Source organism: Diachasma alloeum, unplaced genomic scaffold (assembly GCF_001412515.2).
Source record: "Diachasma alloeum isolate Michigan unplaced genomic scaffold, Dall2.0 Dall_scaffold_00483, whole genome shotgun sequence".
NCBI classification, from domain to species: domain Eukaryota; kingdom Metazoa; phylum Arthropoda; class Insecta; order Hymenoptera; family Braconidae; genus Diachasma; species Diachasma alloeum.
In genome coordinates this window covers 156,101-172,295 of record NW_021680616.1, presented here as the reverse complement: position 1 = coordinate 172,295, position 16,195 = coordinate 156,101, and the positions used below count along the sequence as shown (strand labels likewise).

Here is a 16,195-nt window from a genome sequence, read left to right as displayed (position 1 = left end):
CATTTAAATCTCGCAATAATCTGCGAAAAGTCTCATTCGTTAATCTATTATTATTTATTTAATCCCATTATGTCCATTAGATTTGTTGAGATATAATCTCTCACAAATATTGAATATATTTCTCATCAAAATAATTTGAAATTCATTCATTACCTTTGTATCACTGACAAAATATGTAATAAATGTGAATAAGATGAATTGCTCGTATGTTTTTTTTTTTATTAAAGATCTAGTTGTATAGAAATTCAAATAAATGATCCTCTTTCGCTCAAGACTTCATAATTCCTTCTCTCCCTCTCCTTTATGATCAACTAATTTACAAATTAAGACAATAAGAAGTTGTATGAACGAAAATGGGATAATCAAGCGGATGAGTGAATGCAAAGGAGGTTTCATGTTGGATTTAAGATTGGGAACGCATCCCTGTTATCGACTGTTTCTATGGTAATAGATGAAAATTTCTTTACCCACAGAGACGGCCTCTCGATTGGTTCATGCGCACCACCGCTATTAATCTCCTTTCTAACAGTTCCCATAAGCCTGAGCAATCTCCCCTATTATCTCTGGCTGAGTCTCTTTAGTAATCCCTCCTCAGTGGTGGGTACATTTTTTGGTCCCGCCACAAAGCCCAGCGTTCGTACTCCTTCCCTTCTATATATTCTCCATGGGTGGCCCAAAAACAGAAAACATTGTATTCTCGCAGATTTAGTTGATCAAATTTTTTATGTGCAGAAGTGATATGAAGACAGCTTTTATTGCTGTATTATTGGTGAGTTCGCAATTCTTAGCATTCAACATTTGTTGAAATTTCATTTCACATTTTCTTCTTCTTTTAATTAGAAGTAGAATTTCCCTGCCCTAACTAGTCCTAATTTATTTTCATCTTATATGAAATTTAGGAAATATAATAACAGTGTTTTATTGTTCCAAACGTTCTGAACCTAACGGCAATTACCCAATTTTTGTAGGTAAATGCAACTCTTGGCACATATGAGCGATTGCATTACGTTAGTGACAATGTTGTCGGTGGTTCTTACAAATATTATAGTCTGATGTACGAGGGAATAATAAAAATAATTTTGCTTTCTCAGTAAGGATCTAATAGTTTAGCCCAACAGTGTAGATATATACAAACAATCTAATCTGTATATTTTATCAATAGCAAAGGAGACGCAGATTTATACGTATCCCAGACAATGAGCAAGCCAACATATGAACCAGATAATTACTGTTTACAATCAACAACGTGCGGTGAAGATCATATAATAATACCTCACACGTAAATAGTTCAATATATATCACCTATTATTACCCCCAAATCCACATTTTAAAGATTTAATACTATATTAACTTTCTCATTCAAAATTGTGTAAAATTGACTGATTTTCATGGTTAATCTCTTTTCATATTACATCAAGTTTCACAAGACCCGTGAGTATAGGAATTTACGGTCACCCTGCCCACGAATCCAGCCAATATGATCTTCTAGTGTGCCAGATAGTCCTTGCTGGTGACGAAGTATTCGATGAAGATATTTCGACAAATGGTTTAGAGGAAAAGACATTAAAGAAAAATAACAAAACGTCGTTCATCCTCGCAATCTTGTGGGCGCTATTGGACCAATTTATTCACGTACTATTCTAACAATGTTGGAGTATGAGAATCAGATGTTCCTGGAGGCTCTGCAGGATGATGGTCTCTTGATATCAGCAAAAGGACTGGGACTGGAAGCTGTTTTCACAAATATATTGAAGGTTTACTCGGACCCCGGAAACCTCGTGATTGTCTTAGGGATGACTGATCATTATGAGCAATTTTTTATACATAAATTAAAGGAAATGAATGTGAAGCCATTGCCCAAAGTGATGACTGCGCAAATTTCATCAGCAGAGAGAGAGATACTGTATCTCGAGGGTGGAGTTCTATTCCTGTCCGGACGGATTTTCGTCGTTGATTTATTGAAACACAGAGTTCCGTTGGATTTAGTAACTGGGATTTTGGTGTGGAGGGCACATGGGATCATGAATTTGTATCAAGAAGCCTTCTGTCTCCGATTGTACAGGCAAAATAACAAAACTGGCTTTATTAAAGCTTTCACAAACTCGGCCTTGACTTTTACAGTCGGTTTTGAACCAGTTGAACACGTTATGAAGACTTTGTTCGTTAAACATCTGTTCCTTTGGCCGAGGTTTCATACTACTGTTACAAGTAGCTTGTCTGCCTGCAAGGTAATTCATGAAATACATTTATTCTGCATTTATTCTAAAGGGTTATGAGAAAATGTCAGTAATAATGTGTAGATAATGTGAAAAATATTCTAAGTAAGAGTAGAAGTTTTAGACTGTACAGGGCGTTTCAGTTGAAAGACTACTGCTCGATATCTTTTATAGGAAGGGAGAGAATACAAAATCCTTCAAATGAAAGTTGTAGGGCTCGAAGGGAGAAATTAAATCCTGATGGCTCATATTTCCATGTTGCAAGCATAAAGTCATTTTTTTTAAATAACAATATTTTTATTCACCTTAATATTGTACATCTTCTCGAGATGAATTTAACCATATCGTATTTGATGATATCGATTTTCCAGGGAATTCAAACTACTAAATCAAAATGACCCTGAAGTTGGCGAGAAAGCGCAGCGAGAATAGTGCGGGGCCCTGCGCCTCGATCTCTTACGGCACTGACTAATGTTCGCCCACTCTGAGGGTGTTCTCTTACATTCCCAATGCTTATGAAAGGACATAAATATTTTCGACATGATTATTCGTTTATGGAACTTAATTTTTTTTATGAATTAACATTACTCAATTGATTTGACATTTGACGTGGGTTCACCCTAAGGGTGGGGGGACTCGAAAAATAACACCATTGGGCGGCGCCATCATTTTTTGACAACTCAACTCTATTTTTTATCAATGAACATTACTCAATTAATTTGATTTTTGACGTGGGTTCACCCTAGGGGTGGGGGGACTCCAAAAATGGCCTCATTAGACGGCGCCATGATTTTTTGACAGGTCAACGCAATTTTTTCATCAATTGACATTACTCAATTAATTTGATTTTTGACGTGGGTTCACCCTAGGGGTGGGGGGACTCCAAAAATGGCCTCATTAGGCGGCGCCATGAATTTTTGACAGGTCAACGCAATTTTTTCATCAATTGACATTACTCAATTAATTTGATTTTTGACGTGGGTTCACCCTAGGGGTGGGGGGACTCAAAAAATGGTACCATCAGGCGGCGCCATCATTTTTTGACAAGTCAACTCTATTTTTTATCAATGAACATTACTCAATTAATTTGACCTTTGATGTGGGTTCACACTAGGGGTGGGGGGACTCGAAAAATAACACCATTGGGTGGGTTCACCCTAGGGGTGGGGGGACTCAACAAATGGTACCATCAGGCGGCGCCATCATTTTTTGATAAGTCAACTCAATTTTTTCATCAATGAACATTACTCAATTGATTTGACCTTTGGTGTGGGTTCACCCTAGGGGTGGGGGGACTCAAAAAATGGCCTCATTAGACGGCGCCATGATTTTTTGACAAATCAACGCAATTTTTTCATCAATTAACATTACTTAATTAATTTGACCTTTGACGTGGGTTCACACTAGGGGTGGGGGGACTCGAAAAATAACACCATTGGGCGGCGCCATCATTTTTTGACAAGTCAACTCAATTTTCTTATCAATTAACATTACTCAATTGATTTGACCTTTGACGTGGGTTCACACTAAGGGTGGGGGGACTCGAAAAATAACACCATTGGACGGCGCCATAATTTTTCGACAAGTCAACTCAATTTTTTTATCAATTAACATTTCTCAATTGATTTGACCTTTGACGTGGGTTCACACTAAGGGTGGGGGGACTCGAAAAATAACACCATTGGACGGCGCCATAATTTTTCGACAAGTCAACTCAATTTTTTTATCAATTAACATTTCTCAATTGATTTGACCTTTGACGTGGGTTCACACTAAGGGTGGGGGGACTCGAAAAATAACACCATTGGACGGCGCCATAATTTTTCGACAAGTCAACTCAATTTTTTTATCAATTAACATTTCTCAATTGATTTGACCTTTGACGTGGGTTCACACTAAGGGTGGGGGGACTCGAAAAATAACACCATTGGACGGCGCCATAATTTTTCGACAAGTCAACTCAATTTTTTTATCAATTAACATTTCTCAATTGATTTGACCTTTGACGTGGGTTCACCCTAAGGGTCGGGGGACTCAAAAAATGGCCTCATTAGGCGGCGCCACAAGTTTTTGACCAGTCAACTCTATTTTTTTATCAATTAACATTACTCAATTCATTTGACCTTTGACGTGGGTTCACCCTAGGNGACTCAATTTTCTTATCAATCAACATTACTTAATTGATTTGACCTTTGACGTGGGTTAGCCGTAAGGGTGGGGGGACACAAAAAATGGCGCCATCAGGCGGCGCCATGATTCTTTGACAAGTCAACTCTATTTTTTTATCAATTAACATTTTTCAATTGATTTGACCTTCGGCGTGGGTTCACCCTCGGGGTGGGGGGACTCCAAAAATGGCCTCATTAGGCGGCGCCATGATTTTTTGACAGGTCAGCGCAATTTTTTCATCAATTAACATTACTCAATTAATTTGATTTTTGACGTGGGTTCACCCTAGGGGTGGGGGGACTCAAAAAATGGTACCATCAGGCGGCGCCATCATTTTTTGACAAGTCAACTCTATTTTTTTATCAATTAACATTACTCAATTGATTTGACCTTTGACGTGGGTTCACCCTAGGGGTGGGGGGACTAAAAAAATGGTACCATCAGGCGGCGCCATCATTTTTTGACATGTCAACTCTATTTTTTTATCAATCAACATTACTCAATTGATTTGACCTTTAACGTAGGTTCACACCAGGGGTGGATGACTCTACAAATAACACCGTTAGGCGGCGCCATGATTTTTTGACAATTCAACTCAATTTTTCTATTAATTAACATTGCTCAATTGATTTGACCTTTAACGTAGGTTCACACCAGGGGTGGATGACTCTACAAATAACACCGTTAGGCGGCGCCATGATTTTTTGACAATTCAACTCAATTTTTCTATTAATTAACATTGCTCAATTGATTTGACCTTTAACGTAGGTTCACACCAGGGGTGGATGACTCTACAAATAACACCGTTAGGCGGCGCCATGATTTTTTGACAATTCAACTCAATTTTTCTATTAATTAACATTGCTCAATTGATTTGACCATTGGCGGGGTTCACACCAGGGGTGGAGGGACTCCAATTGCCGCTCGATGACGCCATTTTTTTCTTTCCCCCACCCTTAGGGTGGACTCACGTCAAAGGTCAAATCAATTGAGTAATGTTAATTGATTAAAAAATAGAGTTGACTTGTCAAAAAATCATGACGCCGCCTGATAGTGCCATTTTTTAAGTCCCCCCACCCCGAGGGTGAACCCACGCCGAAGGTCAAATCAATTGAGAAATGTTAATTGATAAAAAAATTGAGTTGACTTGTCAAAGAATCATGGCGCCGCCCAATGGTGTTATTTTTCGAGTCTCCCCACCACTAGTGTGAACCCACGTCAAAGGTCAAATTAATTAAGTAATGTTAATTGATGAAAAAATTGCGTTGACTTGTCAAAAAATCATGGAGCCGCCTAATGAGGCCATTTTTTGAGTCCCCCCACCCTTAGGGCGAACCCACGTCAAAGGTCAAATTAATTAAGTAATGTTAATTGATGAAAAAATTGCGTTGACTTGTCAAAAAATCATGGAGCCGCCTAATGAGGCCATTTTTTGAGTCCACCCACCCCTAGGGTGAACCCACACCAAAGGTCAAATCAATTGAGTAATGTTCATTGATAAAAAAATTGAGTTGACTTGTCAAAAAATGATGGCGCCACCCAATGGTGTTATTTTTTGAGTCCCCCCACCCCTAGTGTGAACCCACGTTAAAGGTCAAATTAATTGAGTAATGTTAATTGATGAAAAAATTGCGTTGACCTGTCAAAAAATCATGGCGCCGCCTAATGAGGCCATTTTTTGAGTCCCCCCCCCCCTAGTGTGAACCCACGTTAAAGGTCAAATTAATTGAGTAATGTTAATTGATGAAAAAATTGCGTTGACCTGTCAAAAAATCATGGCGCCGCCTAATGAGGCCATTTTTTGAGTCCCTCCACCCCTAGGGTGAACCCGCGCCAAAGGTCAAATCAATTGAGTAATGTTCATTGATAAAAAAATTGAGTCGACTTGGCAAAAAATTATGGCGCCGCCTAATGGTGTTATTTGTAGAGTCCCCCCACCCCTGGTGTGAACCCACGTTAAAGATCAAATTAATTGAGTAATGTTAATTGATGAAAAAATTGCGTTGACCTGTCAAAAAATCATGGCGCCGCCTAATGAGGCCATTTTTTGAGTCCCCCCACCCCTAGGGTGAACCCACGCCAAAGGTCAAATCAGTTGAGTAATGTTCATTGATAAAAAATAGAGTTGACTTGTCAAAAAATGATGGCGCCGCCTGATGGTACCATTTGTTGAGTCCCCCCACCCCTAGGGTGAACCCGCGTCAAAAATCAAATCAATTGAGTAATGTTAATTGATGAAAAAATTGCGTTGACCTGTCAAAAAATCATGGCGCCGCCTAATGAAGTCATTTTTTGAGTCCCCCCACCCCGAGGGTGAACCCACGCCGAAGGTCAAATCAATTGAGTAATGTTAATTGATAAATAAATTGAGTTGACTTGTCAAAAAATGATGGCGCCACCCAATGGTGTTATTTTTTGAGTCCCCCCACCCCTAGGGTGAACCCGCGTCAAAAATCAAATCAATTGAGTAATGTTAATTGATAAATAAATTGAGTTGACTTGTCAAAAAATGATGGCGCCACCCAATGGTGTTATTTTTCGAGTCCCCCCCCCCCGAGGGTGAACCCACGCCGAAGGTCAAATCAATTGAGAAATGTTAATTGATAAATAAATTGAGTTGACTTGTCAAAGAATCATGGCGCCGCCCACTGGTATTATTTTTCGAGTCTCCCCACCCCTAGTGTGAACCCACGCCAAAGGTCAAATCAATTGAGTAATGTTAATTGATNCCCCCCCCCCGTAGGATGAACCCACGTCAAATGTAAAATCGATTGAATAATGTTAATTCATAGAAAAATTAAGTTGCATAAACAAATAATCAAGTCGAAAATATTTATGTCCTTTCATAAGCATTGGGAATGTAAGAGAACACCCTCAGAGTGGGCGAACATTAGTCAGTGCCGTAAGAGATCGAGGCGTAGGGCCCCGCACTATTCTCGCTGCGCTTTCTCGCCCTTAGCGTTCAATAGCAAGAACTTCGGAGAAAAAATTCCGAAAATATGAGACCAATTTTAACGAGTGGAGGGATTATTCATTCATCTCATCTTTTTAATTAAGTTACTGTAAATGTTATCGTAACGGGGTGGTAGAAAAATGTCCGATTTTAGGGTACTGAGAGAATCAATCAATTTTGCCGTTCTAATACAGTGCTAAAAAATGATGGCAAAAGTATTCTAATTATTTTAGTGATTATTACCACTTAAAAAAATATACTCGTGGTAAAAAAAAGTGTTTGTTTTTTCTTGTTTATGAGAAAATGTTGCTCACGATTATCTCCGAATTTTACAATAGTATCCGTCCGGATTTCATATCATGTTAGATGGCAATTGGGGCTGCTTTTTCTCATTTTTATCAAATTATTTCGTTAATCCCTGGAGTTAGAGAAATATCTTATAAGAGAATAATTGTGTATTTTTTTACCCAGGGAACAATTTTTACGGATGCCATCTAAAACTCCCCAGCAAGACCGGTAAATATCCGGAAATTTACCGGTAAGTTGTTATCTGGGTAGTAAGATACATTTTTTATTTCAAGTAATTTTGTTCATTCCCAACCGTTTCCATTGTAACCTCCCTGGTGATAACAATTCTTAAATTCCTATTAAAAAAATAAGAGGAAATCGGAAAATGGGTGTGCTTTTGACTTTTCCCCATAGTTTCCGATTTCCTCTTATAAGGACTTGCACATTCTGGATTGAATAAGAAGTTAGTGGTTAATTCATTAAAACCCATCATTCTTCTGGTGATAAAAAGGTGAAAAGGTAATGAAGAGAAATAATTTTAAATACTTACTGATAAACACAGGCCATTCAAGCATGGAAATTATAGGATAGAATGGGTCAATATACTAATTCCTATAGATGAGAATGAGGTCAATCAATCTACTCGAGTAAGAAATAAGAATTAATGATATTCTTCCTTGAGAGCTCCTTCGTTTTTGTAAAGAATATTATGCGAGGGCAGTCAATCGGAAATAAGATACAATTGTCCACGCCAAGTGGTATTAATGGGAATGCTCTAAAATACTGATTGATTAACGGCCGCCATTTGTCTATAAAGGAATTGAAAGATTTAATGGATCAATCTATTGATTCCTATCAAGTGTAATTAGATTAATGATCCGCTCACTATCGAATAGTAATTGATGGAGATCGTCATTCAAACCTTTTATTGCAATTATGATAAAATCATCTAGGGACAATTAATCGGAAATTAAGGATAACGGATAGGTGCAAACGGTATTAAGGGGACTGTCTCTAAATACTTACTAGCCATTCAAGTAACCATATATGGTGAGATTTAATGAATCAGTATATTAAAAAAATTGTGAGATTCAATGGGTTAACGTATGAATTCCTATCGAATGGGATTACAGTAATTATTGCCTTTACTACTCAATAGGAATTGATAGAAATCGACAACGTTACTTTTTTCATTTTTATGCGACCAACGCAAAATCATTCAAGTGCGAAGGGAGGATATAAACTATATCTTTGGTGGAAATAAATCTTTAATTCTTCATTTAAAACATAAGAGCTAATCAGGAAATGGGTGTATTATTGTCCGTGCCCCCAAAATTCCCGATTATTTCTCATAACAGTTGGGGCAGGCTGGTTTAAATAGGAAAGTAGTAGCTGGATACATTGGAACCTATAATTTCTCTGGTGATAGAACGGGCGCGGTGAGTAATAGGTATTGAAGGAAAAGAATCTTCAATACTGACTGATAAACGTAAGCCATTTGAGTATGGAAATTATAAGATTAAATAGGGTGATATCTCAGTTCCTACCGGGTGAGAAGAGCACAATTATTTTCTCAAATGCTAAATAGGAATCAATGGAACTCATCATTGAAACCATATTTGTAATTTATGATGGTATACCTGCGGATACTCAACCGGAAATAAAGCACAAGGATGTAAACGAAGCGGTTTCAATGGTGATGCCCGGCAATACCTTCTGATGGATGGAGGGATATTGGATTGTAGGCGTTATAAGAATCAATGAAAATCATCATTAAAACCTTATCTGCTTTAATGACGGTAGTGCCCGGGGGCAATCAATCGGAAATAAAGCGCAATAGTATAAGTACACAGGTTTCAATGGAAATGCCCTGAAATACTTACTACTGAAGAGGCCATCTGCGTATAGCAATTAAAAGACTCAACATCTCAATATATCACTTCCAATTTAGTGGAATTGCAACAATCATCTGTTCAAATACCGGATAGGAATCAGTGGAAATCATATCTTTCAAACCTTTTTTTGTACTAAGAATCGTAGTTACTAGGGAGAATCAATCGAAAATACGCCGTAATTACATAATTGTTATAACATGAACTACTAGAGATACTATTCAAATTCATCACAACAAAAACGAAAACCATCATTTTGAAATTTCAAATGTCGAAAAATATTACACAGTCCGTAGTGATTTTATAATCACCAGCAATTGATAGGAGAGAGCAATTCAGAAAAAATCGAGACCACTTCAAATTGATGTTGTGTATTGCATATCAATTTCTACTCTAACAATTTGACAAGTTTTAACAAAACAGTAAAGCTATTGTCGAAGTTTGGTCTTCCAGCTTTGTCGATTCTTGGTTTAAACTCGGAATGTAACATCAGTCAAAGCTGGAGATCAAGCTTCATCCAAGCGTGATATTTAGGTTGCTACAATGCTCTGATCAAGCTTCGCCCAAGCTCGACCCCAAAATCGGGATTGCGTTGCCAGTTAACATATTTTTCGTCATTTTTAGGAATGATTATTCCCTAATTATTGACCCTTAACGCATTGATCGCCGAAAACACCGATTTTGTTGATATAAATTTTTCCGCTTGTTAGGTTTGAACCGCACATATGAAAAAATTCAATAGAAAATCCTATCGAATTCGCTAGGAAATTTTATTGGATTTAGATTGAAAATTCTATTATTTTTTTGCTGATTTCTATGGGAGTTTTTTGCAATAGAAATATTTATAGAACACATTTTTAAAGAAAATGATCAATAGAATTTCATTTTTCTATAGAATTTATTCTATTGAGATTTATCTATAGAATTTTCACGGCATATATTTTGTGAGTTTTTGCTTCCGAATAGAAGCTATGTAATCGTTCGATTTGACGATTCTCTAATTTTGCCTGGAAATGATGTAGAATGTCATGAAACGTCGAGAAAGGATGTTTTTAGAAAATGTCTGGGTGTGCGGTCCTCTTTATGTGTGAATTTTTCCGATTTTTTAAATGAATTGTTACATAACAAGCCGGCCGCCGTAGCATGCGAGTGGTTGCATGCGGCTGGTTGGATGTGTTTGGGGAATGTTCCAATAGGTTCTTTTTTTCCTTCTGTTTCTACCAATCATATTGGTAGTAAGCTTCCGGATGGGGTTTACAAAATTTCAATGTTTATTTTTTTGTTCAAATCATTTCAAGAACTAGCGGACCGATCAAGCTGAGATCTTTTGAGTACCACAAGCGAATTCCAAATGAAAACAAGTATTTTGAAAAAAAAAAAAAACATCAGTGGAATCGTTTTTGAGATATTAAGGAGAAACGATTTTTTGATAAATGACTATATCTCAGGAACCTATCATCCGATTGAATCCATCTACAATATCAACTTTTGTTATCATAAGACCTAAAATCTCACCAAGTTTGACTTTTTTCTTTCAATTATTTTTGAAGTTATCATGCGTACAAGGAAATTATGGAAAAAATAGAAAATTGGCAATATCTCGAAAACTTTGCATGTATGGGTATACATATTTTGATTGATCTAGATAGGAGACATCGAGACGAGTATTTTGAAAAAAAAAAATTGAAATCTGTCCAGTAGTGTCTGAGATAATCAACAAAATAGTTTTACACATAAATATCTTCAAAACCTATGAGTCGATTGGGCCCATCAACAATACCAACCTTTATTATTATAAGATCTAAAATTCCACCAAATTTGAACTTTTTTTTCCATTATTTCTGAAGTTATCGTGCGAACCATGAAGTTAGGTGAAAAATCGAAAATGGGCAATATCTCAAAACTTTCAATGAACGGGTATACATATTATGATTGATCTGGATAGAAGACGTCGAGTCGGATATTTTGAAAAAAAAATAAATGAAATCGGTTGGATAGTTTTGAAAATATTTGAGAAAAACGATTTTCCGATAAACGGCTCTATCTCAGGAACCAGTTGACCGATCAGGCTGAAATTTGGCACAGAGTTACACCTCAATGGTACCAATTATCGGCCAAAATTTCAGATTTTTCCGATCAAATTTTATCCTTTTAGTGTTCTATTTTCTAAAACATGAACCACTAAAACTCAAGTTATCACACACAGACATACAGACATGTTCTAAAAATATTATTTCTTCACGTTTCATATCATTCTACATCATTTCCAGCCAAAATAGGAAAAAGTAAAAATCCGACAAAAACAATGCTTCCATCCGGAAGCAAAAAGGACTAAAGTTATATCTAAGAATCTGAAATTTTGTGTGATAGGTATTGTTTGGGTGCACCTCTGGGCATCGGTTGAGCCCAATCGGTCCAGTAGTTCTCGAGATATGATCACTTTTCTTAATTTTGTTTTTTGCAAATATCTCGAGAACTACTTACTCAAATGAAAATTTTCTGGTGCCAAAATATTCCTTATGATGATATCTATCGAATCACTGCGGAATATTCCGACGTTTCCTGGAACAATTCGATAATAATTGGAATTGTTCATTTTCTTTATATATTTGTACTTCGCACGATAACTGGGGTAAAAGTCAATATAACAAGTTGAAACTTGGTAGGATGAGTTGGTCTCATGATAACACAGGCATCTTTCGTTGATGGGCGCAATCGCTTGAATAGTTCCTGAGATATTCAACTTTATGTATAAAACTGTTTAATCAAACATCGCAAAAACTACTCAGCCGATTTGATTTTTTTTTATTTCAAAATACTCGTGACGATGTTTTCTATTTGGTTCAATCAAAATATACGTACACTGAGAGAAATCCGTACCGTGTTCCAAAGGCGCTGACGACTTTGAATTTTTTTCAAAAACTGCGCCTTTGTTTCAAAAACTCATCTTTGATTCAAAGAATTCGCCCTTGAGTCGATGGTCTTGGCACTTGAAAATCTGGACGAATACGTTCAAAGTCATCCGCCCTTGAAACAAAGCCAATTACACTTAAAAAAAAAAAAAAAAAAAAATTCTAAGATAATTAGAATTTAGAGAGAAAAAATTTCCGCTTCACCCAGCCGGGAATCGAACCCGGGTCTCCCAGATACGCGCCGGGCACTCTTACCGACTAAGCTACCGGGAACCACAGAAATTCACTCTCAAATTCACCTCAAACACCGCCTAACCACCTTCATTTCAAGATCACCAGATTTTAACTTGTGGAGTTATTTCCTTATTTCAAAAATTTTCATCCTTCGAAATAAAGATCTGGACGAGGCCTTGGAAAGGAAATAGTGTGGAGGCACGGTTCTGGGGGGAGAAAAGATCTCCAATCTCAAGTTTGCAGATGATATCGCCCTGATGGCGGAGAAAACTGGGGAACTGCAGAATATGCTAAAAACGGTGGAAGAGTACTCCAAAAAGAATCGCCTACAGATCAACGTGAGTAAAACCAAAGTCGTGGTCTTCTGGAAGGGCGGCAAATTGGCCCGAAACGAGCACTGGGAATTGAATGGCACAGAGCTGGAGGTAGCAAAGGAGTTCAAATATCTTGGGTTCTGGTTGTCACCTTCTGACTCCTTTGGTTTACACGTTAGGTAACTGGAAAACAAGGCGAGGATGGCCACCAATACTACATGGGGCGTGATGAAACGGGCCAGGGTTAACACGCTGCACAGGAGGCTATACATCCTAGACGTCATCGGAAACTCGGGGTGTCTGTATGGTGTGGAGCTGTGGGGTTGGGGTCAGGATGATGAGAATGCATGATGAGAATGCAGAGCAGGTATATAAAGATGACGATGGGCTTAGCACCCAACACTCCAACATATATCTGGAGGATGGAGACAGGGAGGCGCAGCATCGAAATTGAGGGAAGAATGAGAGCCATCAGGTACCTCACAGACATCTTGAGGATGAGCGAGGAGAGGTGGCCGGTGAAGGCACTGAGAGAGGAGGTCAGAGGGGTGCTCAATCGATACCCCTCCAAGCTAGGCATCCTGATGAGAATAGCTTTCGAGGAAGTTGGGGATGGAATCTCAATGAGGTGGATATGGGATCAAGTAGCCTTGAGGAACTGAAGGCCCAACTGCAGCACAATCTCGAGACCAAGGAAGACCAAGAGATTCAGGGGGACTGGCACCGCATAGAAGGCTCTAAATACTGGCCTCAATACAAATACCTGGCAGTTAAGTTCGAGGGGCAGGAATACTGGAGTGACAAGAGGCTAAAGGGGGACACGAAAGAACAATGGGCCAGAGTCAGGTGCGGGAATGTAGGCAAAAGCACTCACAAAGGCTTTGCAAACCCCAACTGCAATTGCTGTGGCGAGCTGGAGACCTTGGAATACATTTTGACATGCAGAAGAGCTCAGGAGGCGTTGCCACTAGATGCAAGAGCGAAGTGGACCGCTCAAAACTCTGCGTAAAATGCGGAGAAGGGGGACACATGGTCGCCAATTGCCAAAAGGATGCTCACTGCGCTCTGTACGTCGAGAAGGGTCTCACGGACAATTGTGCACACATTGCAGGCTGTGGAAAATGCCCAGCCTTTAAAGAGGCGCTCCAGAAGCTAAAACAAAAACGATAATGAGAATTCTACAGCTCAACCCCAACCATTGTGAGGCCGCACACGACCTGCTTATCCAGACGGTGCGGGAGCTGAAGATAGATCTCGTGATGATCTCGGAGCCATATATACATCTTGATGCTCAACCCTGGGAGAGAGATACTACCAATGGGGCCGTCATCTGGTCCTGTGGCAAGTACCCGTTCCAGAGTGTTGCCAATACTGAAGAGGCTGGCTTTGTGGTAGCTAAGCTGGAAGGAATTTATTTCTACATCTGTTACGCCCCACCAAGCCTCAGCCTCGATGAGTTCAAAGATTTCCCGGACAGACTGCCTGAGGATGCGAAGCAGCACTTTCCCGTGGCAATCGCCGGGGACTTCAACGCCTGGGCAGTCGACTGGGGCAGCATAGAAACCAGAGGGAGGGGGGAAGCGCTACTAGAGGCCATGTCCACACTGGACGTTGTCCTCCTGAACAGTGGCAACGAACCTATGTTTGCAAGAGGAGAGAAGAGCTCGATCGTGGACCTCACCTTCGTGAGCAGTAATCTCGTGAGAGGAAACTGCTTCTGGGAGGAGATGGACATCCACACCGGCAGCGACCATCGGGCAATATTTTGGGAGATATCTGCTGGTCGACCGGACAGACCAACAGCAAAGAAGACAAACGAAATCGGCTGGAGGGTGAGCACCTTCGATCCTAGCTCATTCCTAGTAGCACTGGATGATCATCCGATCATTGGCAGCAGTGCTACAGTGAAAGCCGACCATCTCATGAGGAGAGTCACCGATGGAAATCGTCGGCCACCCATGTACTGGTGGAATGATGAGATCGCAGCCCTCCGCGAGGGGTGCGTCAAAGCGAGAAGGACATCACAGCGTGGACGGAACAAACCAAATTCCGAAGTACTGGAGGCAAAGTATAAAGAAGCACGCCGAGAGCTCAACAAAGCGATCAAGGGCAGCAAGAGGCAATGTTGGAATGGGCTCCTTGACGAGGTCGAGGGTGATCCGTGGGGTAGGCCATACAAGGTAGTCATGACGCGGCTGAAGAGCCAGCCCATGCCATCTCCGACATGCCCTCAACTTCTAGCGAAGATTGTGACGGTGTTATTCCCCCAACAACCGGAATTTCACCATCCCACAGAATGCTGCGAGGCTGCATTGATCCCACCAGTTACGGAGGAACAATTGAAGGAAGCATGTGGCAGAGTGGGGAACACCAAGGCCCCTGGTCTTGATGGAATCCCTAACATAGCGCTGAAATCCGAGATCAACGCAGCACCAGGATTGTTCCTAGAGGTATATAACGCATGCTTGAAGGAAGGCATATTACTAGTGCTCCTCCCAAAAGGAAAGAAACCACCGGACGAACCATCATCCTATCACCCACTCTGTATGCTAGACACAGCTGGGAAAATTTTCGAGCGTATCATCCACAGGAGGCTAGAAGCAGCAGTAGAGCCGCTGCTAGCCGACCACCAATACGGTTTTCGAAGCGGTCGCTCTACCCACGATGCCATTGACCTCGTCGTCAGCATCGCTAAGGAGGCGATCTCGGGAACCAGATGGAAGGGAGGTACAAAGAAGTACTGCCTAGTGGCGACACTAGATATTAAGAATGCCTTCAACTCAGCCAAATGGGACTGCATCATGGAGGCCCTTGAGAGGATGAATGTGCCAGGATACCTGCGGAGGATAGTAGGAAGCTACTTCACTGACAGAGTTCTTAAATACGACACAGAGACTGGCCCCAAAGAGTACAGAGTTACCGGAGGGGTACCACAGGGCTCAGTACTAGGCCCTCTCTTGTGGACCATCATGTACGATGGGCTACTGAAACTGAAACTGCCACCGGGGGCGAGACTTGCGGCGTTTGCAGACGATGTGGCCGTAGTCATCGTAGCAAAACATCTGGAGGAGATCAACCTTCTTTGATATGATCTGTGAGAAGATATGTCAGTGGATGAATTTGGTCGGTCTGCAACTATAGAACATAAAACGGAAGCGGTACTGATCAGCAGCCGGAAACAAGTGGAAATGATGACGCTGCAAGTCGGGGAGCATGA

At 40.1% G+C, this 16,195-nt stretch overlaps 1 protein-coding gene across 1 annotated transcript in view; it reads left to right on the top strand.

The window, feature by feature from the left end:
* Positions 1-559: 559 nt before the first annotated feature.
* The window catches only part of LOC107042511 (DNA repair endonuclease XPF-like), a 143,019-nt gene continuing 127,383 nt past the window's right edge, over positions 560-16,195 (top strand). Inside the window, exons 1-3 of the mRNA XM_015263580.1 lie at positions 560-769; positions 1,163-1,279; positions 1,419-2,228. Coding sequence (XP_015119066.1) covers positions 1,647-2,228 — 582 coding nt within the window. The 5' untranslated portion in view covers positions 560-769; positions 1,163-1,279; positions 1,419-1,646. The remainder of the gene's footprint in view (positions 770-1,162; positions 1,280-1,418; positions 2,229-16,195) is intronic.